The 24,705-nt window shown below is 39.4% G+C and overlaps 1 protein-coding gene across 1 annotated transcript in view; it reads right to left on the bottom strand.

Moving 5' to 3' along the window:
- Positions 1-24,705, bottom strand: part of ARHGEF26 (Rho guanine nucleotide exchange factor 26) — a 121,077-nt gene that overhangs the window by 58,184 nt on the left and 38,188 nt on the right. The window contains exon 7 of the mRNA XM_081029770.1: positions 646-798. Coding sequence (XP_080885896.1) covers positions 646-798 — 153 coding nt within the window. The remainder of the gene's footprint in view (positions 1-645; positions 799-24,705) is intronic.

Here is a 24,705-nt window from a genome sequence, read left to right on the forward strand (position 1 = left end):
TTCTGAATAATTGTTGATTCTTTTAAAGACAGATGGCTCTGAGTAGCCTAGCTGGACAAAGGGAAAAGGTGTGGAGGAGAAATGTAAAGCTTAACTCTTTCTTTGTTTTATAATTAAAGTCTTTAAATACTTTTTGTTTGTTTTTCTTCAGACCTTCCCTTCTCAGACTACCCAAAGGGGAAAATCAGCTATTCCTATAAACAGCTTTTGTCATTTCAGTGAAGGAAGCTTAGGATACTAGAGAAAACTCTGGATCCTAGGCACTAACTCAACCTACTCAAAAACTCTCTGGGCCTCAGGCAAACTACTTAATGGCCAGTTAAAGGTTTAGCAAACTGGGAAGGTAAAATGAAGATCACAGCAACACAACAATTTATTAAAAAAAAAAAAAAAAAAAAAAAAGGCAAGGCACACAACAACAAACTATAATTTCATTAATTGCTTGAGAGAGAAAATTCTCCACAGACTAGATTTTTTCCTACTCAAAGACCTTCACCCTGAAAGCAATCCTCTTAAACATTTCTTGCTGGCAAATAGGAAGTATTTCTAAATATGATACAGGAGATCACTTAATTTCAATCAATGTGATCGAATCAATTACAACAAGGTGAGACAATTAAAGCTGTAACATTCAATATAGCTTACAACAATTTTTGTAGTGTTCGTTGTTGATAAACTTCATTTGTGCAGTATTTCACATACGGGTCAAATGTTGATGTTGTATGTTTTTCCACAATGTCACTTATGTCATCTATGAGGATGTTATTCTGATGCCTGGCTTCCAACTCTGTAAAGAATCTGAAAAAAACAAAGAACAGCATTTATACTTTCTTCCATATGCTTTAATTGACAACAGATTATCCTCACGTGATGCGATTATTCAGGGTTTGAAAATATCAACCGTACCCGTACTAACTCAAAAAGATACAAGAAAAAAACTATCAGAAATGTCTAAATTTAAATCTATCATGTTGATACCTTATAACGTCAAGTGGTCAGTTTAAAACATTGATAATCCAGTGCATTCCTGGGCTTTCAGGTATATTTCAGAATATACAGATTTCACTATTTTTCAAGAACTACCTAATTATTGAGGGGAGAGGTTGACGCTTACATATTTTATTGTATTGGAAAGCATATGAGTAAAACATGTAGGTAAGTGCTCAAGCATCAAGTCTGAAATAAACCTAATTCTGTGTCTTTTCTGTCAAAATAAAAATAATCGTATTTTAAATCTAATAATATACACAGCATTTAAGTATCTTCAAAAATTATTTAGATTGCAATTTAAGGTTGCCAGATTGTGTGTGTGTGTGTGTGTGTGTGTGTGTCTGCAGATATTGAGTCCAATTCAGTTCAGTTAAAATTAAATTTCAGATAACAATGAATAATTTTTTTAGTACAAGTATGTGCCAACTATTGCATGGAACAACTCAGGCATCTTGTATTTTATCTGGCAACCCTAGGTTGCATCCAATTTTAACAGAATATCAAAATCAGGTATTTGTAATTGTGCCAGGTTTCCACCCAAAGTATTGCTGCTCAGAATGTGGTCCATGAACCAGGAGCACTGGTATCACCCAGGAGCTTCTTAGAAATGCAAATCTCACCACCCACCTCCCTCAATCTGAACCTGCATGTTATCAAGATCTCCAGCTGATTTAAATGAACAGTAAAATTTGAGAACTGCCCTAGAGCCCATTTCCCGCACAATTTCATAGTGGCAGGAAAATCTATTAGAAATAACTATCACACGAAGACCAAAGCACTTTCCAAAAAAGGGAGATGAAGGTAAAAATCAACAGTAATTTCTAATGTTGACTTCTGGAACAGTAATGCAAGGAAAATTTAATTTTCAATAAGCTCTTTAGAATTAAGTACATCATTGCTCCTTATCAGCTTGCTGGACGGATTCAATCATAATCCAAGGCTGACAGTGAATGCGACAACAGAAATTATATACAAGGCAATAGTAAATATGGGCTACTCTTTTCTCACATTTATTCCTCAGTTATTTTCAAAGAAAATCCTGACACTAAGATATAAAACAATCACGACAGTAGGCGGCTTTGGTTTTATATATATACATATACATAAAAAGTCATTTTAAAATAAATTGTAGTATTAGCTTGTCCTCAATACTTATTTTAGATTTTCAAGTTTCCATAGGAGCTTAAAAGAAAACTACATTTTAACTTCCTAGAAGAGTGAAATCATTTATACTCTGAGAAAGCACTGAATTTTTATTTCCTTTAAAAAGGACACAGAGAAAATAATCAATGATTCCCCTCCACAGATGGTAACTGGCCTACTCATCCAAGCCCTTTGTTTTAAAACAGCAAGAGAAAAAACTTAAAGCTGACTTTGCTGGACCGTTTGCCTTTCTTTCCAACGGTATGAGAGTTAATGTGCACAGTTCTTAGAGTGTAGGCCAGAAAACACACCAATATGTGCCAAAACCCAGTCAACGGCTTCATGACACTTTGTCAGGACTGAGTCTATTCATATTCAAATAAAATATCAAACCTGCTTCTGCAAATTTCAGCAATTTCAAAAACAACCAATTCTAAACTCCCAAACAAAAGCCATGTTTCTTAAAGGATATTTTCCTATATTGACTGGTCCCTAACTTAAAGAAATGTATGCTATATCAGGAAGGTAAGAATGATAAACATAGATGATACAGAAAGATAACATTCTTGCATACAACTACACGTTGAGACATACGGGCATAAGGGTGTTTGTTGGTGGTAGTATCTTTTTCTAAAATTACATGAACTATAGTTTTTCCATTGTGAACTATTTTTTATACATAACATAAAATTTGCCATTTTAACCATTTTTAAGTGTACAATTCAGTGGTATGAATTCCATTCACAATGTTGTGCAACCATCACCATTATCTATTTCCAAAATCTTTTCATCACCCTATAAAGGCTATTCCCATTAGGCAGTAACTCCCATTTCCCTCTCTCCACAGTCTCTGATAACCTCTGATCTATCTTCTGTCTCTGTGTATGCCTACTGCAGATATTTCATAGACGTGGAATCACACAATAGTTGTGCTTATTGTTGGCTTATTTCACTTTGTGTAATGTTTTCTAAGTTCAGCCATATTGGGGCATGTATCAGAACTTTATTTCTCTTTATGGCTGAATAATATTCCTTGGTATGTATGTACCGGATTTTGTGTATCCATTCATCTGCTATCCATTCATCTGCTGATAGATCCTTGGCCATTGTGAATAATGATGCTATGAACATTCGCATACAAGTGTCTGTTTGAGTCCCTGTTTTCAAATCTCTGGGTTAGATGCATACCTACAGGTGGAATTCCAGCTTCACGGACTCTGTGCCACAGCAGTGTCCACAAGAGAAGACAGTATAATACACCAAAATGATACAGAGGTAGCTGTGTTATATGTCAAGGGGAGATTATTTCGTTAAATGAAAATTGAGTAAGAAGGAAGCCTTCCCTCCTGACACAGACAGTGGAGTGGCCCTTGGGAGGTATGGACCAATTCATGACAGAACAAGATCTGTAACAGAGGCAGGCATACATGAAAAGTCCTGAAGGCAGGACACAGGTAAGGGAGGTGTGAGGCGGGTCTTCAGCGATAAGAATGTCATGACTGGAAGCAAAGGGCCACAGCACCATGCGCTGGGTGAACAACGTGGGCCCAGCCACAAGTCTCATTCAAGAAAACGTGAGTAGTTGAGTGAGGCTGAGGTGTGGACCACAGGAGGAACAGGGGCAGAGAACGTCAGCTGAACAGCAGGTCAGAGATGACTGCAAAGGTTTGACTGTATATACTGAGGAGCTTGAGCTTCATCTGTGGACCATAGGAATCCACAAGACAATAAATCACCCAATCAGGGAAAATTAGGGCAGCGGAGGGACGGATTCCAAGTGGGCAGAGACAAACTGCAACCAGGCTAGTGAGATGGTTACACTGGGCAAGTGACGATAAAGACTGGCAGTGGGAAATTAAAAAGAGGGGACACAGATTAGGGAACGAATTTGGAGGAAAAGTGGATAGAATGGAGAAACTCATTGGATGGGAAAGTCAAGGAAGAATTTCTAGTTAAGGTTTCTACCGAGGCATCAAATTGGGTCATCAAGCATTCATGAAGACAGGGGTTTAGGAGGAGCAAGACGCAAGCAGTGCAAGTTTGCCTTGCAGATGTCCAACGGACAGCTGAAAAGACACATCTGTGAGAATTCTGAGCCATAGCAATTCTACATAGTATGTAGTCAGAGGACCAGCTCATTTTTAACTGGTTTTCATATACATGCAAAATATTTGTACTTTATTTTAATTTCAAGTGTCATTTAAGAAAATGTTTACAGAAAATTTAAAAAATAAGAAACCATTCATAAGGTCATTATCATGTAAATCTAAGAAATAAATAGCTTAGAGACAAGTGTCTTTTGCAGTTTCTTGTCTTTAGCTAACTGTCACAATCTGAAGGAATGCAACTATATAACCAAAAACAACAGTAACTTGGCTTTTCCAAATGAAAAGGAAAATTCATTTATCACAGTAAAAGGCTTGCCAAAGTACAAGATTAAAAACAAAGTACTAATGAAATACATGTTTATGCTACTTACTTTAATATAATATAAACTAAGCCACTCATCTTATATTTTGACATTAGCATAATTAAGACACAATTTAAAGCTTTCTGTGTTCAATTATCTATTGGTTATTTTGGCAAATTTTGCATACTTTACTAAGTGAGTTGAGCTACAAAAAGACCAAGAAAGTGTTACTGAAGAATGAGGTATTATTCCCATAACCAAGAATGCTGCTGATCCAAATAAAATCTGAAGCAAAAGTAAAAGCATTTTGGTTCCCTGCATGAAACCTGAGTGAATTTGTAAAGTAATTTGGCTTATTTTAGGCTTAACTTTTTAATAGAAATATACTTCAGTGCTATAATTTTTTACAATTTTTCCTCTTTGTAGCATTACCAAAATGATCATATTTTCCAACCAATCGTGTTACACAACCTCTCCCTCTTTTTTTCTTTCTACCAAAATTCTAATCTTATCATTAAAGTCTAGATTTTGAGAAACTTCTGATAAACCAGAAAAGGCTTCCTGAAAACACTGCCTCCTGACTAGAAACCCAAGGTAGCCCAGCTTGACTGTTGACTCACCATCACCGCCCCAAATGAGTGCTTCAGAGATTGCAGCCTGCCCAGGGGAGCTCCTGCCTGTGCAGGCAATAGTCAGACCACCAAGAACACCAGGGCGGCCTCCCAGGAGGTGGGACTTCAAGGTGATAACTACAAGTCCATGTTTGAAGAGCTTGCTCATGGCCTGTAAACTCTCCTCTAATATTTCCTAGAACTTCATTCAGGGACTGTGTATATGCTTTAGGCTTTTTCTGGTTGCTTTATCAAGTGATAGACTTAAATGTGGCACTGCATTTTTTGGGGGAAAACAAAGTCAACTGTGAGATAGCCACATAGTGCATGTACTTTAGAGCTTCACTTTCGCCCTTCAGTAGTAAGCAGAAAAGACCTACAAAATGTGAGGTGTAAATATCCCCATACCGTTACTAACAGCCTTCTTAAAACTCAACTGGGAATATAACGGGCCTATCAGATATGAGCGTTCCTGATAGCTCTTGAAGACTGTACAGTCAATGCATCAATCTACAGGGGAGATTAAAACTTATTTGATACAGACAATAAATCTGTTTTAAATCAGTCAAACCAACAAAATCTCCTTCCATGTGTCTAGCAGAGGATGACAGGCTTTTCCGATGTCAAGCAGCAAACAATCCGTAATTATGACCACCATTCATTGGGCCAAGTTCAGGACTACCTGCTTCCTGTACACTGCCTCATTTAATTTAACCCTCAAGCCTACTTTATGAGATGGCCATTATACCCATTTTACAGGTAAGAAAACCAAGGCTAAGGGACCTTATGTCAAAATTCAAAACAACTGAGCCTCCGTGTGAACCCAGAGCCAGGGCCTGTCTGAGTCCAGAGCCTGTGAACAAACCATCACACCTATAGCCTTTGCTCACAGGTACCTGCTCTTCTTGCCTGTCTGTTATTACGATCCAGCCCTCACACTAGACATGCAGCAAGAAGACTGACAGCTGAACTGAGAAAGAAATTAAAACTGCTTTCCAAGAAGACAAGCTATGGAATCATCTCAGCATGTAAATTACACACATCGACATTGTCAAGACTTCCATAGTGGATTCACTCTGCGGCAAGGTGAGCAGGACACCAGAAGAGTCAACAACTGCCTGAGGTGAGCCTCCAGGGGAGGGTCATGGCCAGTGGTGTGTTCTGGTCCTGCTCGACACAGTGTGAGCAAACAGGGGATTTCAGTTACCCTGTGAAACTCTGGGAGTCATTCATTTTGGCCTTTCCTGTATCCTGCCGCCCTCCTCTTTGCCCCACTCATCCCTCAAGTCTTGGATTAGATTTCATTTCCTCCAGGAAGCTTTCTCTGGTCCTGCTCGGTTAAGCTCCCCGATTTTATGTGCGTATAAACCCCTCTACTTCGTCTTTGGTATTCCTACCAAATCATAATATAATGACCATGATTAATTATATTATGATTTGGTTTACACTTGCTGTCTTAGCAAGGTCTGGAGGACAGAGGCCACGGCTCTTGTGTACAATACAACACTAGGTGCCCAGGTCCTGGGCACAGTACCAGGAACACAGGAGAGAGTCAAATATGTGATGCAAACAAATCAAATTTGTGTTTTAAATAGAAAATTATAAAGATGAAACCTGGTCAAGAAATTTTGTTCTAGTGCTATTTTCCCAAGTATGTAACACCCACAAATTGGTGAGTCTCTGTCTACCTTGCTTTCCTCACTGGTCAGCATATATTTGGGAACGTATCTGGGAACCTCAAACTGGGTTCCCAGAACTATGGTAGGTGCAGTGAGGACCACCAGTGAAGACACAAAGTCCCCGCATGAACGTTTACAAGCCTGTCCAGGAAGGTCACAAACATGAGACCCCAACCAGCTGCACTTACTGAAAAACCTACCAGATCAACTCCTGCCCCACCCCATTTAGGAAGGATTCCAGAACGGCTAAGAAGCTCAGCACTCGACACTCACGCAGGGAAAACACAGAAAGCAGGGATCTGGTTATAATCAGTGCTATCCTGTGCCCTTCTCAGAATGGCATCCTTTCAAGGTACTTTTTCTTCATTAATATCCATCTGCCTAAAGTAACGCAAATCATTCCTGGACTTCTTCCTCGTATGAATGAGCTGTCAATCTAAGCGGCTGCAGCATCCCAGAGAGGGTCATGTTCACTTATGCTGGAGACATGAAACATACCAGGCAGGTTTCACATGTCGAAAGTTGCTCTTATATAGTAAAGTGTCTTCACTAAACAAAGAAATATTCCAGATAAGTGGCAACAAACTATGTGCTGCTGGAAGTATTTTCCTAACAGAACACCGATAGAACATTCTGTTCTCTACCAAAACGAATTTATATTCTGCTGTGGATATGTGAGATTCGGGATATGTATGGGGATTTTTTTGGTGGTCAGTTTGACACTAAAGATCAGCATCAATTTCTTTTAATACGTTGGATCAGGGATTGCCAAAGCATGGCAAGAGTACCACCACTAACCCATGGCAGGCATTACTAACTGCATGTGGCACTCTGCCAGGATTCAGAATTGGCACTCCAGGCAACTATTACCAGTCAATCAATATTGATGATAAACAAGATGAAGCTCATCTATGAATCCTTCACCAGACTAACTGATAGGAAATCTCCTAATTTGACAAAAACACACAACTGTTGTTTCTCAATGAGTATACCCTACCTACATCCTGATCTGGTAAAGGTCTCACAAGGTTTCTTCCTTAGCAGACCATATGTTTTCTCACATTCTATTCTAGCATTTTCTTCTGGAATTCCATCTCCAGATTAATAAGGAGGAACTAAAGGTTGCAAATACAAGTGGTTGGGAATGTGAGAAAAAATATGTTCTAAACAAAAATGTTCTGGTAGCCCTCCTTCCCATTCTGATAGCTACTCTTTGATCCTTGAAATCTGCAGGATGGTTTTCGATAAAAGATCCTTATCACCTTATTAAAACCTTTAAGATGAGCCTGGAGATAGGGCAGAACAGATTGAGGTGAAAGAAATAAACGAAGGCTTTTCTTATCCTGAATATCACAAAACACAGAGCCTGCTCAGTAAATCCAGTTCCCCAGATACCTTCAGTTCAAGGTAGCCAGCAAATCCCAAAGGAGGAAAGTGAAGTGGGGGCTGGGGGAAGGGAAGGCAAAGACAGACTACAGAACTAAGTGCCCCCAAGACTCCTCCGTATCAGGGCTTGGGTTTCCTTAGTCCTTCTCGCTGATAATGTACATGCCAGAAGGAGTATGAACAGGACCATACACAGACAGAAAAACAATGTTTCAAAAGTCCTTGAAATCCTAATACTATTAGACTGAGTTTTCACTTAATAAAAATGAGAATTTAAAGTATTTATCATCAGAAACTGCTTCGCAAAAATAAACTGGAGGAAAGGGTGACTGTTCCCATGGTAACATTTGGTGTACTTGATTCTTTTGTCCCAGTGCTACTCACATGCATTCATCATATTTTAACTTTTCCCAGCAATGAGGATACCATCAATGGATGCCAGAAAGCATGCGCCAGCACTCTTATCAAAACGTCCGTCAAAGAAATGAAAGCCTGTGTGTGCCTGGGCTTGGGATACTCTGGGCTATTCCGCACAGTTTGACAGTTCTTCATGATTTTTTATTTGAGCGCAACTCTTAATTTACATCTCATGGAAAATCTCCCCCCCGAACCCGCAATTTTATATATGACCCTGAAGACTGAAATCTGGTTCTCCCTTGGATCTCTAGGATCTAGCAAAGCATGAGCACTCGGTAAGTGTGCTGAATGAATCAATACTAGACACCTATCCCTCCTCCTTTCCCTGCTGTTAAAGTGCCACCTTCCAAGGAGAAGAACAGTGAGTGATCATATGAAGCGAGTATTGACCAGGCCTGAGTATCGACCAGGCCTGATTTAAGAACGACATTAAATTATCAGGGTGCTCACGATGGGCCTGGGTGGGGGTGAGGAGGCACTGAACGGCTCTGCTGGTTGGCAAATATCAAAGGCGGTTGTATATGCTTACACGAAATCTGAAACACCAGGCTTGTGACTTCATGAATAGTTTTGCTAATCCATTGCCTGGCAAAAACTCTTTGAAAACTCAAAACCTAGAAAAGTTTTATGACTTCTGAGGAACTATTAGATGATAATTACAAAACCAATTCTGTGACCCTGTCACCTTGGCTGCGTGAGAGGGTTTTTCAATGCACAGCCCTCACTCGTAGTAACTACCAGGAGAAGCCGCTGGGCATGTGGGCTCTCTTCATTCCCCCCTTGTTTTCTGCTTCCCACTTAAACAGACTCATTGTGCGCTTGCCATTTACCGTAAGTTGCCTTGAGCCTTTTGTGGACGCAGTTAGAGAATAAATTATAAATTATAAACAAACCAGGAAAATGTGGATTCTTGGTTGGGCTTGGAAACAGCACCGAGAATAAATTTATAGGCTACTGGAACAAAGTCAAGTCAAACAAAAAAGCCTTTTCACGTTGAAGCCCCATTTCCTATTGTGGGCTGGTCGTTCCGAAATAACATCAGCAGAGGGGACAACACGTTTCTCTTCAGGCACTATTATTACCAGACCCTTATTAGGTAGCCCCATGATATTTCAAGTCAGAATTCAATCCAAGGAAGAATAATATTTCAAGTTAACCCCAAATCTTTGCATGTTGGTTTTTCTTTGTTAAATATGTTCCAAAAGGTTATCTTCCTAAATGAAAAAAAGCTTTCTATGGCTCCCATCAGTTTCATCCAAAAAAAAGGAACCAGGACACAGAATTTTGAACACTCTAGAGGTCAGTTTCTATAATATTCTAGGAAAAACGATGCTTGTATTCATGAAAGAAATAGAATTGCCTGTCCTCTCTGACATTTTTCAAACTTGGTCTACCTGACCCAGTATGCCGTTTTCAGACAACCCTCTCCTCCAACTTTCATCAGGGATTTTTAACATAGTGCTTTCTTTTTAGATGGTTATTAACACTGTTTAGCAAAAGACAGAAGACTAGGACCCATGAGGTAAACAAGATCTCACGTTGGCTTTACGTCAATCTGGGATCATGATAAGTTTCTGTTTCTTCATTTGGTAAAACAAAATGCACAACTGAGTGGAGACCGGACCAACCTTCAGTCCTGCCACACACAGTCATTAGCTCAAGAAAGACCCCAGACAACACGGTGAGAGGGAAACACACCAGAAGGAAGAGAAAAAGATCCTACAGGCCAATGGCAGGGGGGCGAGAAGGAGTGAAAAGAGAGATTGGTGACTATTAAACCTCTACATCAGCTCCTCAATACCAAAGACCAGGCTTCCCACTTTGTCTTTCCCAACCTTCATGTTTTCCTTCAAAAGTAGTGATACGTGGCCTCTTACCTCACAACTAGATAGTAACTGTATATGATACAGTTATGTATCATATGATACAGATAATGATAAGTGTATAAATGAATACACTTCCAGATGAAGTCCATTGCACACTGTACCATTACATCACACTCCGGAAAATCTACGCAGGGTACTGGCTACAGGTACAAGATCTGGAGCCAGATGGCCCGGGTTCAAATCCCAGCCTCCTCTTTTACTAGCCATGGAACGTTAGGCAACTTGCTTAATGTCTCCATGCCCTATTTCCTCATTTGTAAAATGGGAATAATAATGGTATGACCTCATATGGCTCTCATGATGACTGAACAAATTAAAGACATATTATGTGCTTAGAACATGGTCTGGCACATGGCACATGCTCATTAATTACCATTTAAAGTGCAACAGAGTGCCTTTCTGTCCTATATGAATTCACACAATTCACATGTCTTTTAAAGAATGCCACTGGGCTTTCTTGCCTGTCCAGTGCACTCTGTTCAAGGACAGCAAGCCGAGCTCCTCTATTTCCATCAATTAAATCGGTGCAGTACAATCCTACCATATACCAAATCCTCTCAAAATCACAGGTACATACTTTCTCATCAACTTGTAAAAATGCTTAACAGGTATTATTCATCAAGGCCAAAATGAGAGGAAGATCTAACTCAGTCCTCTTTAGGGCCTATGTGTTGTTGGGGCCTCCCTCCTCGGTGAGTTACAGGTGGGAAAGCAATGAACCAGAGCAAACTCACAATTTTCTGCCAAGAAGCGGTGGAACATTTCTTTACATGTAAACACTGTTCTTGGCCGTGCCTCCTAATTATTGTGAGGAAGAAGTCATGTCACAATTAAGAGGCTTGAAGCCAGGCAAGCCACAGACACACTTGGCAAAAACACAAAGGGCACCATGTTTATTTTTAGAGCCCCCTGGGGTAGGCTAAATAAGGGTCCCCAGAGATGTCCACGTCCTGTGACTATGTTGTCTTACATGACGAAAGGGACTATGCAGATATGATTAAGGACCTTGAGATGGGAAGTCATCCTGCATGATCCTGATGAGCCCCATGTAATCACAAAGGTCCTTATAAGTAGGAGGATCAGAATCAGAGAGAAGGATGGAGGCAGAAATCAGAGAGGAAAGAAGATGAAGTTGGCTTTCAAGATGGGTAAAAGGGTCATCAGATAAGGAATGCAAGTGACATCTAGAAGTTGGAAAAGGCACAGAAACCGATTCTCTAGAGCCTGCAGAGGAATCAGCCTCAGCATCACCTTGACTTTAACCCAGTGAAACAGACTTCAGACTTAACAATCTTCAGAATTCTAAGAGGATAAATTTGTGTTGTTTTAAACCATTGAACGTACAGTAATTTGTTACAGCAGCAACAGGAAACTAATACATCCCCTTTATCCATTTTCAATTTAGACCTCTTTGTATTCTCACCTTTTGTTTCCTCCTTAATATAACCAATATCTAGCATCTGCATACCAGCCCCTTGATTACTCCTGGGCCTGACTTTAGAGTTTCATCAATTCCAGAAGGCTGGAGACTCCAGACCCAACCTCCTCGCTTCCCCTCCTCATTCATTCAGTGACTTTTAACTGAACACTTACCATGTTCCAGGCTCTATTCTGGGCACACAGAACACACAGCACAGAGAAATTCCAACACAAATCCCGGCCTTCATGGCACTGACAATCTAGTTCCTAGAGCAGTGAGCCCTCCCTGTTCTACTCCCCTGGGGCCCTCCTGGAAGATCACCCAAAAACTTTTAGCACCACTTATAAAAAAAAAAAAAAGAAAAGAAATAGAAGAACACTTTCCTTTAAAGATCCACTAAAAGACATTTTCAAAAGCAAGTGACATTTTCACATGAGGTGATTGCAGGAAGGAGGAAGGGGATGGGCGAGGCGAGGTGTGGCATGAGCAAAGATGGGAACTTGCAGATTGCGTCTGAGGAACGTGCTGGTGGATTTCAGGGTCTGTTAATGGAGGACTTTCAAAGGGGTCTATGACACACACAAAAGTTGAAGAAGCACTGGCTTTGTATAATGAAAACACCTAACACAGAAAGATACACAAACACTGGGAAATTACTAGAAGATGAAATTATACATGTAGCCTGGGCCCAGATGGTGATAAACTCAGAGTGCCATGTTAAGCAGCTCCAGTTCCTTCCTTAAGTTATAGAGAACCACTGAGATTTCTTGTATTTTAGGAAAGTAACTGTAGAGGTAGCAGGGCAAAGGACAGGATGGAGAGCTGAAGGCTGACCTGAAGTCTGAAGAAGAAGGCAAGAGACCAGCCACAAGTCTACACACATAATCCACTTAAGAGAAAAGGAGGCTGGCAGTTCTTTAAAATGTTAAACACCGAGTTACCACATGACTCACTTCTAGGTGCATATCCAAGACAAATGAAGACATCTGCTCACACAGAAGCCTGTAAACAAATGTTTCTAGCAGCATAACTTATAATAGCAAAAAGGAGAAACAGCCCAATTTCCACCAACTAATGAATGGATAAATAAAATGTGGTATATCCACACAACAGAACATTATTCAGCAATGAAAAGAAATAAAGTACTGACACGTTACGTCAATGAACCTTGAAAACATTATGCTAGGTGAAAGAAGCTAGTCATAAAGGACCACATATTGTATGATTCCATGAATATGAAATGTCCAGAATAGTCAAAACCATGGAAACAGAAAGTAGACTGATGGTTGCCCACAGGTGGGGAAGTCTGGGGGCAAATGGGGAGTGAGTGCTCATGGGTACAGCATTTCTTTTTGAGATAAAGAATATGTTGTAAAATAGATTGTGATGCTTGCTCAATCTGTAAATATATTAAAAGCCACCAAATACAACTTAGATGGGTTATTTATATGGTGGTTGAACTATTCTCTCAATAAAGCTCTTTAATAAAAAGGGCAGCACCTAGGAAATGGACAGAGGACTAAAAGCTGAGTACAGACTAATTCTGTTCATGTATAGAACTCTCTCTTTCCTACTTTCCCACAGAATGGATTGTGTATGTTTCCTCTCTTCCAGGATTTGAACAATAAAGAACTGTTCTGGTTGAGGCAATGTCAGGAGGCCCCGAGTCCAGTTGTTTGGCTTCCCTGACACCCAAACTGGCCGACCCGGGCACGCCTTCAGGGAATTCCAGGCCTTGCAGAACGCTACCTGAAACCGCTCTGCAGACCCCGAGGACTGAGAGAGGTGGGAATGTTAAGCTTCTCTCTAGGAGCAGTGACAGGGAAGCCAGCCAAGATCTCCCAAGTCACATGAGGGGACTGGGGACAGTATGTCCACACCAAAGCAGTCCTGCCCCACTTCACAGGCCTTTAACCCAAGTAACAGCTGTCATCCTTCTGCTTCTTCACCATAGAAGAGTCCCCGGTAGGAAGGAGTAAAGGGTTCATTTATAGAAAGGTTGGTTTTCACACCCTCCCAGGAGGCTTTCAGAGAGGCTCAATGATGGCAATGTTTCAAAAATCTTGCCTACCATTCGATCACAACCAAAATGTGGCAGCCTCTCAACTTTCTTTAATAATGAATTTAGAATTACAAAAAACAAAATATGTTATCTATTCCTTTAGAGAAATGTCTACAGCAGATGTACTTCTTAAATCTACATTTCCTGCTGCCAGCCAGTAATTTATAAATCATGAACAGTCCCATTTCACCAATGTTTGTGTTCTGTTTTATACATGCACTCCTCCCTTCTCTTATTTCTCTACCAAAACCCTGGCCCCAAAACACGCATCTTCTGTAATGGTATTTTGCTCTTCATGGTAACCCCTCCCCCTCGTTTTCCCCTGCTTCAATCTACTTTTAAAGAATCTACTAAATCTCCTACTTAAAGCTCTGGCCTCACCTTCCCCGTCCTCTGAACCATCAATGGGACCCAGCTGTCCAAACCAAATTCCGAACTGTTAGCTTCTACCCACACAACTTCCTCTCCAGAAAACCCACGGATGCACACCTCTGCTTGGTTCCTTCCCTGCCAGCTCTCTGAGCCACTATAAAGCCAGCTACCCGCCTGCACCCACCTACATACTGTGCAAGGACAATGCCATCGCAGAAACATCTTTTATTACTTGCTAAGAACGTCGACACTATGTCGACGTTCACTACAGCTATGTCAGTCGCCAGGTTACACAGTAGCTGGCTTGTGGAAATGTGACCACTTATAGTTTGCAGGGAGTTTTTCATTCTCTAGATTTCCTTTATTTTTTTAACTGACATCTTAATACTTGTGGTGCAAACTACTGCGAAAAACTAATCTGGACTTTGGCCAATATGCATATACACTCGCATTTGGTCACTTCTCCAGAAAAGAACCATATTCTCCATCCTCGCTTTCTGCCACAGAAGCGGAGCTGACTCCTAGCTAGTTGTAGAAATTTAAGGAAAACCAAAGAAACTGCCTTCTTGTGGTTTACTCAAGGGACAGTTGCACCATGATCCCTTCACAAGGTGACGGTCTCCAGTTTAAAAGGAATGCAGGAGCCTACACCTGTGGGAGGGAAGGGACTTGTTACTGAGGAGCTGGGCTACGGGATCCGTGCTCTGCCGAGGCACGTGACTGCTCAAGTTGTCAGCAGCTATTCTAGTTTCTGGAATACATCAGAAACTCAAAATGCCTTGGCACCAATACTAACAAGGTCAGCACGAATTTCAACTACAGAATTGTTATCTGTTATTACACCAGAGTTTAACTAGACCTTGTATAGTGTTTTACAGTTTACAAGTAGTTTTATACATCTTTTCATTAAACAGTAGTACTTTTTCCAATGGCTTTCCTTAGAACTCATTATAGCTATGCAAAATAAATACCCACCAGTTTCTTTCTAAAATAAAACTAAACTAAACTAAACATATAGTCTAAATACTTTCTTTTCTTTGGCTAAGTGAAAAACCATAATTCAGCTATAAAGAATTGTTACATGAGAAGTAGTCTCTGAAACAAAAAATCATTTGTAGATTTTATTACTGTTATTAATCAGTCACATATTAAGAAAACAGAGGCAGTTAGCTTTATAAAAAGTATGCAGAATTTATCTTTACTATGTTATGTCTAGGGAATTTTTTTTTAACTGAAGACTTTTGAAAAATATAATTGTTTTACAGTTTGCTTTTCTTTTACAAATCTTCTGGTTACTGTATATTAATTCCTTATACTTTTTTGTTTGTTTGTTTTTTAAGGTGAGCTTGAAGATAACAATAGAAAAAGAAGAGGAAAGTATTTTATTTCCTTGGAAAGTTAATGGACAAGTGAAGTTCTAGGTAAAAAGAATTCACACAACAGTCAAAATGGCCTGTGCTACGTGGCTTTCACGCTCTGAGCTATACGTGCAGGCCAAGTCAGACTTAAACAGTTTGATTAAGTGTAGCTACAGGTCTAGGGACAGAGGTCAAAAAAAATCTAACCATTACCTATAATAAAGACCTTTAAAACAAGATGAAAGGGATGCCATCAGTGTTCCTCAGACTGTCAAAATTGCACTTTACCCTATATTCTATGACAGAGTGGTAAATTTCATTTTTTAAACAGGAGATGCCAGAAGTATTACAGGTAGGAGACCCTTCACTGACAAATCACACCTTGCCTGCCAAGGGCGTTATCACTACATCTAAAACCTCCAGAGCTTCAGCGTAAAAGTAGTTTCCTTCTTGTTCATATAACAACAATATAAGACCGGGTCTTACATTAATTTTTGCTCCAAAAGACGCATTAGACTGATTGTCCGGCTAGGTCTTGTTTTTGGGGAAACACAGTATGTGGTAAAAATAAAAACAAACCTCTGGTTTTTCACTCAGTTCCTAGTAAAAGACATATATTCTTCATCAAAAATAAGTTTTATTCATGCATCAATCTGTTCTTTGTCCCTGAAAAACTTCTCATGTTAATATAAAAAGAAAAAAATACAAGTTTTATAAACCTGCCAAATGTTATTTAAACTTCGAGGAAGAACTAATTGCTGCAGTTAGCATCCAGTTTTAATAAATGTATGATTGTAAAGTGTACGTCTTTCATTATGACAGCTTTGGCGTCTGCAAATTGCAATAACTGATACCTCTATAACAACTGTAATTAATCGGGACCGGTTACAGTTCAATCATAGAAAGAATAAAGGAAGAAAAATGATACGCAGCCATCTCTTCATAATCTCAATGCAATCTTGCTGAACTGAAATCAGTAGAAAAGTCTGGTCAACTTACATCCATAATCTGAGCCAGAAGAAACTAGATGAGATGCTAAGTCCAGTTATTTATAGCATGCTGGCAAAAGTCCAAGGCAGTACAATAATGAATTTTTAAAGGGGTTCAGGGAGGAGGGAAAAATAATCCATGGAAAGAAACCTTACTAATGAATTATCTTGAAATGGCATATTTAAGGTTATAAAAAGGTATTAACAGCACCTGGTTGAACACAGCATATTCTGATGATAGCTACAGTGTGCTGTAAAGCTTTAACAATTTTTCAAATGTTGATTTTGGCTACTGCACATGTGAAAATTGGTATAAACTAAGGCTCAAGTATGAGCCTTATAAGCATTTTCCTTCAAAGTCACTGGTAGTAAAACATAGCCTATCCCTTACACAACAGCAACATGAAGTTATCATATAAAAACAGGTACCTTCTTTATGCAATACCTGTTTTTATAAAGGTACTATTTTTGTAAATCAAATCACTACCGATGACCCAAAAACTCTTGGATGGTTTATGTTGTTTAAAAAAAAAAAAAAAGGCAATTTGGGGGTAGAAATGCTCCCCATTAGAAGGGATCTGCTCTATACATTTGGACCTTAGGCCAAACTGTCTTTAAACACAACCTGCACTTCCTGTATTCAGAAAACAAATGAAACCAGGAAGAAACATCTGTGTCCGGAGGGTCACAGTGGAACTTCAACAATGGCGGCACCGTTGCCATCTAGAATGGAGCACTTTACCTCTCCTTTGTCTCTTTGGAAGTTATGCCAATTACTTTGATAATCCCCGGAAGGCACACAAGCAGGCTGAAACTAAGGGGTTATGAAGGCCTGTCATTCATCCATTGATCCCACAGTTAAGTGACCCTTGGGTAACTACTTCTCGTGCAGAACTTTGTTATCTCACATGCACTGTACAAAATATGGACCCTCGACAGTTTTCCACAAGAGATTAAAGTCATTCATAAGTTATGTTGATTTTTCCTTTATAAATATATAAAGAAAGAAAAGTTCAATGGGACTTGACTTCTAGAGCACACCATTCTCCTGGGTTTCCTCTATCTCCATACGCTGCTCTTTCTCAGACTCCTTTGCTGGCCCCTCTCTCATTCCCAAGCTCTTGGTATTGGAACTTCCCAGGGTTTTGTGCTAGGCATTCTCTTCTCTATCTCCAGTCTTTCCCCAGTAACCTCATCCAACACCATCCTTGAAATTCCATCTATATGCCAACCACTCCCAAATATGTCTCCACCCTTCAAACTGCCCTCATCCAGATTTACATATCTAACTGCCTGTTCGGCAGTGCCTTTAGATGTCTCATAGTCGTCTCAAAGGGTACAGAGCACATGGAGCAAATGACCACTTAGGAACTGAACACTACTGTTAAATGTAAAACTATGGAGACAATAAAAAGGTCAATGGTTGTCAGGGGTTGGGGAGAGGGAGGGATAAATAGATAGAACACAGAGGACTTTTAGGGCAGTGAAACTATTCTGTATGTTACTATAATGGTGGATGCATGTCATTACACCTTTGTCAAAACCCATAGATGGACCACACCAAGAGTGAACGCTAATGTAAACGAGGACCCTGGGTGATTATGATGTGTCAATGTACGTTCATTGAGTGTAACAAATGTACCACTCTGTTGTGGGATGTTGTTAGTGAGAGGCTGTACAAGTGGGAGGTCATGGGATATATGGGAAATCTCTGTACTTGCCACTCAATTTTGCTGTAACCTAAAACTATTCTAAAAAACAACAACAACAACAAAAATGATTCACCAGTGAATGAGCAAAGTGAAGAGAGGCATTCTAAAAGTACATCAGTCAATTTCTGTTCCTCTGTATCAGTGTGTAATAGCAGCATCCCACCTAGAAACGTATATAGTGCTTTTCCTAAAGATCTCCAGAAGAGAGGGTCCTAATCATCTTTCAGTAGCAGTGCTGTCTTTCAGTAAAGTGCCACCACTTTATATTCGCTTACGTCAAATGGAATCCATAGGCACCCGGACTCTTCTCATGAGGTTAAAATTTAAGATGAGTTTCATAGGAACTTTCTTAACAAAACCTTGATCTCTTAGATTCCTTGACCAGTAATGTTTCCCACAAATTTTTCTTGGCTACTGGAGAAAGAACTGACCAGTGGGAAAGACATCCCCTCTATGCTAATAACCAGAACTAGACTCCACTCTACTCTTACTCATAGAATAGAAAAGAAAATGAGTTAAAAACACAAAGCTTCATGACATATCTGAATACTCAACCTGTTCCTCTTTGTTCCCTCTTCTCTGAGAAGCCCTCCAAAATTAGGAGGGAATTTTCAACTTAGTTCTTGAAGAGGAAAAAGAAATTAATCACCACAACTTGTATTTACAGAAGTAGCCCCTGATTTGGTGTCAGCTGATAGTAACAAAGAATCACCCTCCCAGCCAGCTGGTATGACCACATAATTTATCCTCCAAACTGGGACACCTTTTGAGAATGAAAATGTACAATTAATAATTATATCCCCCAAAACTGAAATTATTCTGGACAAACAAGGATGTGCAATTATCCTAATAATATAATGAACACTAACTGTATATCAGGAACTATTCTGACTGCTTTTCATGTATTGACTAATTTAATTTCCACAACAACCAAAGAAGTAGGTACCACTATCATCTCCATTTTGCATACATGAATACTGAGGCACAAAGATGTTAGGAAGCTTGCCCAAGGTCACACAGGACAAGAGGTAGAGCAGGGACTGGAACCCAGGCCAATTGATGATGCTCTTAGTTACTTAGTCACCATGCTATACTGTAACACTATTCTTGGCAACATACTAAAAGTTTCAATTTTTACAATGTTTTAGAACAAGCAATTAAAACTTAATTGTAGTTCTTCACAGTCTTGAGTTATCTCATCACTGGGAAATTTTTTTCTCTTACATCTGATCAAAATTATTCCTGCTGTACCTTTGGGTAGAATAGGAAGAAATAAACCCAACTAGACATTTTATTTAATATGATGGTTGCTTCCTTAGTGTAGCCAACCGCACTGTAACTCATGCCTCACCGAAGCTTATCTAACTCACATATTTTCTCCATAAGACACGTCACAGCCTTCTTGTACTTAGAACTCTAGACAGCACTTCAGCACTACACTTGGGGGTCATTTTAAACAGCAAAATCAGCACCAAAAATAACAGAGAAAAGCTAAAAAACAAACAAACAAACAAAAAAAAACAGGTGGCATTAAATAGACTGCATGTCTGAATGACTGAAAAAGCACTTTAAGGACTGATTTAGGGGTTACAAATAAATTTCAGTGGTAGGCAAATTTGCAAATATGGAATCCACAAATAATGAGTATCCACTGTACATGTCACTCACACAGGTAGCAAGCTCCTGCAGCAGAAGGAGCACCGAGACTTCAATACTGACAGGCAAATCTGAGTGCAAGTCCCCATTCAGACGCCCACCAGTTGGGGGCGGCTGTAACTTACTTTACCTCCCTTTGAGCATTCCTTTTCTCATCTATAAAGTAATGATGCCCAAACCTTCTCTTCTTTGGGTCAGATAATGGCAACCGCAATAACTTTTCATCCTGAGTTTTATTTTCCATTTCTAATCATTTTTCACTACATAGTAGACTTTATAGAGCTAAGGTCCCATAGGTCTCATATGCTACAGAGTCAGGCTAAATATTGCAACCTTGTTCTGATCTAACTGTAGCACAGAAAGTGGGACCTGTAGGCACACTGACTCCGCTCGGGAGCTTGAATTTACACTGAATGAGAGAAAAAAAGATGCAGAAGAGTGTATCTAGTCAATATACTACTTTTTAAGAAAGCGGGGAACAGAAACGAACTTTGTGCTCAGTGAAGTACATCACATAGAGAAAGACAAATGCCATATGATTTCACTTATATGTGGAATCTAAAGAACAAAACAAACAAGCAAGCAAAACAGAAACAAATTCATAGATACAGAGAACTTTCTGATGGTTGCCAGCTGGGAGGGGAGTTGGGGGCCGGTGAAAAGGGGAAGGGATTAAGAAGCACAAACTGGTAGTTACAATATAGTCATGGGGATGTAAAGTAGAGTGTAGGGAATACAGTCAATAATGTTGTAATAACTATGCACGGTGTCAGATGCGTTCTAGACTTATCAGACTGATCACTTCAAAAATTATATAAATGTCTCATCACTATGTTGTACCTAGTGATTATTGTATGCCAACTATAACTGAAAAATAATTATTAAAAACTAAATAAGTAAGAGAAACTATTTGTGTTTGCCTATATTTGCACAAAGACATTCTGGAAGGAGAAACCAGACATCTAATACATTAACTGAAGGTGAGGGAGAGCAGCGCCGATGGGGATGGGAAGGTGAGCAAAGCATCTCAGAATATAAGTCCACACCATCTGACAGTGTTTGCAATTTTAAGCCATGTAAATATATAACTCACTAAAAACACAATGAAATGTCCTTTCCTGTAAAATGATGAGTTAAGGTCAGAAGTGCTGGGTTCTGATTCTAATCAGCTGTGAGGCCTGGGGTACTGCCTGTAAGTTCCAGAATGGCACCGCGGGCTTCTAAGCTCCCTCTCAATCCCCAAATTCTATGGAAATAGCTTACTGATCACAAAAAGTAAAGGAGCAAACTGAGCTCAGTTGTATCACAGTATTTACTTTGAGAAATAAATTAACAGCAAGTGACAAAATAGTCATGGGGATGTAAAGTAGAGCATAGGGAATACAGTCATATATAACTATATAGCAAGTGAGCTATATAGTTAGTAAAACTAATGATCTAATAAGGTTGATACTTTTTATAATTTCTATTTTCTATTTCGAATAAGTTGGAAGTTTGAAAAATAAAACTGTAATCACGAGTCACGGAATTTTAACAAAACTAAACATTACGTAAGAACATGATATAAAAGGACTTTCTAGTGAATCTGAAGTACAAATCAGATAAACTGACAGTATCCAAATCTCCCAGATCTATAAGTTATTCAGAGGCAAGCAAATCAGAGTTATGTATTCAAACTAGAGGTATGTTTAGTATTTTGAACCATGACATAATCCAGGCTTTGTTATTCTTTAAATAAAACTCTTCACATTGCAGTTAAATGATCATTTAATTACATTGCAAAAATGTTGGTTGAGTACGCTCTGTTCCATACATCCCAGTTACCCATTGAATGAAATTACTTGCAAATACAAAATAACAACGTATGACTAGTATGGTATTTCTGCATATACTTAAGAGCCTACACTGAATTATATTTGAATTAAAACATCTGCTACAGGTCATGAATCCTACGAGAATACTATGAAGAGAGAGCTTCTGAAGAAAGAAGAGTAATTAAGGGCTAGAGAAAGAATACTTCCCGGGTTCCCCGGGCCATGCCGAGGTCCTACTTCAGGGGGTACCCTGTTCCTCAGGCACCTGTTCCATGTATGTTTACCTGGGATCTTACCTGTCATATTGACTGTTATATTTCCAATGCCTAGCACACTGCCTGGTACACAGTAGCTGCTCTATGAATTATGCTAAAATAAAAAAAAAACCTCCTTTCAAAATAATTTATCAAAGAATAAGATGTACTGCTCAATAAAAATCTCATATTCAGAGCAATGACTATTTCCCCCCAAAACCAATTTCATTAATCATGTGAAACTGTTGATTGAAAGCTCCTGAATAGAAGAAACTAGATAGGGGATGCCTTGGCTTATTTGGGGAGTAGTAGGATAAAAAAAACAAACCAAAAAAAGATATCCAGTTATTTTTCATTTAAGACTCTGGCTATGTGACAGAGTAAAAGAAACGTAACTAGATTCTGGTGCACAAGAATGTGTACAGCGGGCTGTCACTGCATTTTAAAAATCCTGCTTGTATATGCAGAACACATCTCAAGCAGCTACACCACAGACCAGCTGTACTGGGGGACGTCTCACTGCACAGCCTTTGGCACAATTTGAATTTTTCACCGTGTATAAGTATTATTTTGGGCAGTGGTAGGCGGGACCTGTCGCCCACTGTTTCTTGGATTAAAGCCTCTAGATGAATCAACAGTGAGCCAGGCCGAGGAGGATGTACACGGCTCACGAGAAAAAAAAAGCCATAATTTTATAAGGACCAACGCAGTTTCTGGACAAGTACAACTTTTTATCATGTCAAACTTTGCCTCAACTCTCAATTCCAGGGCGGCCGGATGGCTCAGTTGGTTAGAGCGTGAGCTCTCAACAACAAGGTTGCCGGTTCGATTCCCTCATGGGATGGTGGGCTGCGCCCCCTGCAACTAAAGATTAAAAACGGGACGACTGGACTTGGAGCTGAGCTGCGCCCCCCACAACTAGACTAAAGGACAACCAATTTACTTGGAGCTGATGGGCCCTGGAGAAACACACTGTTCCCCAATATTCCCCAATAAAATAAAATAAAATAAAATAAAATAAAATAAAATAAATCAATTCCAGGCTTGTTAAAAAAAAAAAAATACTTCCACTAAGGTTATCAAAATGTCATGCCACGTTTTCCTCAAATATAGTGTTCAAGGGTTCCTCGCGGAAAGGAAAAGTCAGCTTTGTTTCTGGTGCCCTCTGCCCCATCTGGTTTTCATAGCTTGGATGTTCACTCTCAGAAAACCATTTTCATATATTATCCTCATATTAGCAGGTTACTCAAATCTTTACTCTAGCCAATCTTTCCCACATTAAGAAAAAAAGTACTGGCAATGTGTACAGCTACATTTTTTCATACCATTGCTAAAAGGCTCTTACCACATCCAGGCACTAATGTAAGTCAGACTTCTGAGCCCACCCTCTGTGAGACCAACTTTCCCCAACCATACGCCATGGGGATAATATAATGTCTAGAAAAGGCACTGATCTGAATAAGTAATTCTCCAGGGTGAGCTGGTGATAACAGACTCACAGCCGGCGTGGACCTCAGCGTCCTAGTTTTAGATTCCTTAGTTAGTCTGATAAACGTTAGCTTCGTGCTGACAGAAAACTCACTTAGGAGCTGATGTGCAGAGGAATAAAGAGATCTGCCTAAGGATGAGACCAGAATTCCTTGCTCCAGCCTCAGGACAGAGAAATGTAATCAATAAAAATTAGTCGTCAAAGTTAGGAATTAGTACATGGCAGCAAAGTCTGCAATAAAACAGGCAAAAGCAAGCCAACGTTTCTCCAGTTTCAACATCCGAGTTTCCGAATGTAAGGGTCTTTAAAGAGTCCAAAAGAGTATGTTTTATTCAACAGTATGTGAGGGAAGAATGTTTTGAGTCTACATAATTACACTTTCCCCCCACCCCTCCCCAAGTTGGAAAGGATACTTCATGAGGAAAAAGCAGAAAATCACCTAGTGTGTAGCTCTCAGAAATGTTTATAAAATGATATTCTGATCTCTAAATGTATTAATGGATAAAATAATATTCAGATATTCTAAATTAATAAAATTACCTTCTAATCACAAAAGCTGTTTTGTGGAAGTAAACTGGATATTGGCCAGGAAGACTGAAAAAGAGAAAGGTTCAAGTTGGAGGCACTTCCTTACAGTGACCCCGGGGAAAGCATAAACACAAATAAGAGAACTCAATGCTTTGCCCATATATAATGTGTTTTAAAACCTGCAAAAGATGAATTCTCAAGTGACTCTATGAGATGTTTCAAAATTAAAGAAAAGGTAGCTAAATCTGTTAAAACAGCATTTTTTTGTTTTAAAGTCCTCCCAAAGATCTTTAACTTAATGCTACTTACTGACATCCAATAGAAGAATTTCATGGCTTAGTCATTCCTGCTCTCTGTTCGTTAGAATAGACTTAAGTAAAATTTCAACTTGAGAGAATGGCTATCACAGATGTCTTGGAAAACATCTTATTACCAGCAGATTTTTCAGAGATATCTACCTATATACCCAAATACATACAGAAATATGTATAATTAAGTGTTGGGCATCAAATATACACAAGCTGCAAGA

Source organism: Rhinolophus hipposideros, assembly GCF_964194185.1.
Source record: "Rhinolophus hipposideros genome assembly, chromosome: 2".
NCBI classification, from domain to species: Eukaryota; Metazoa; Chordata; class Mammalia; order Chiroptera; family Rhinolophidae; genus Rhinolophus; species Rhinolophus hipposideros.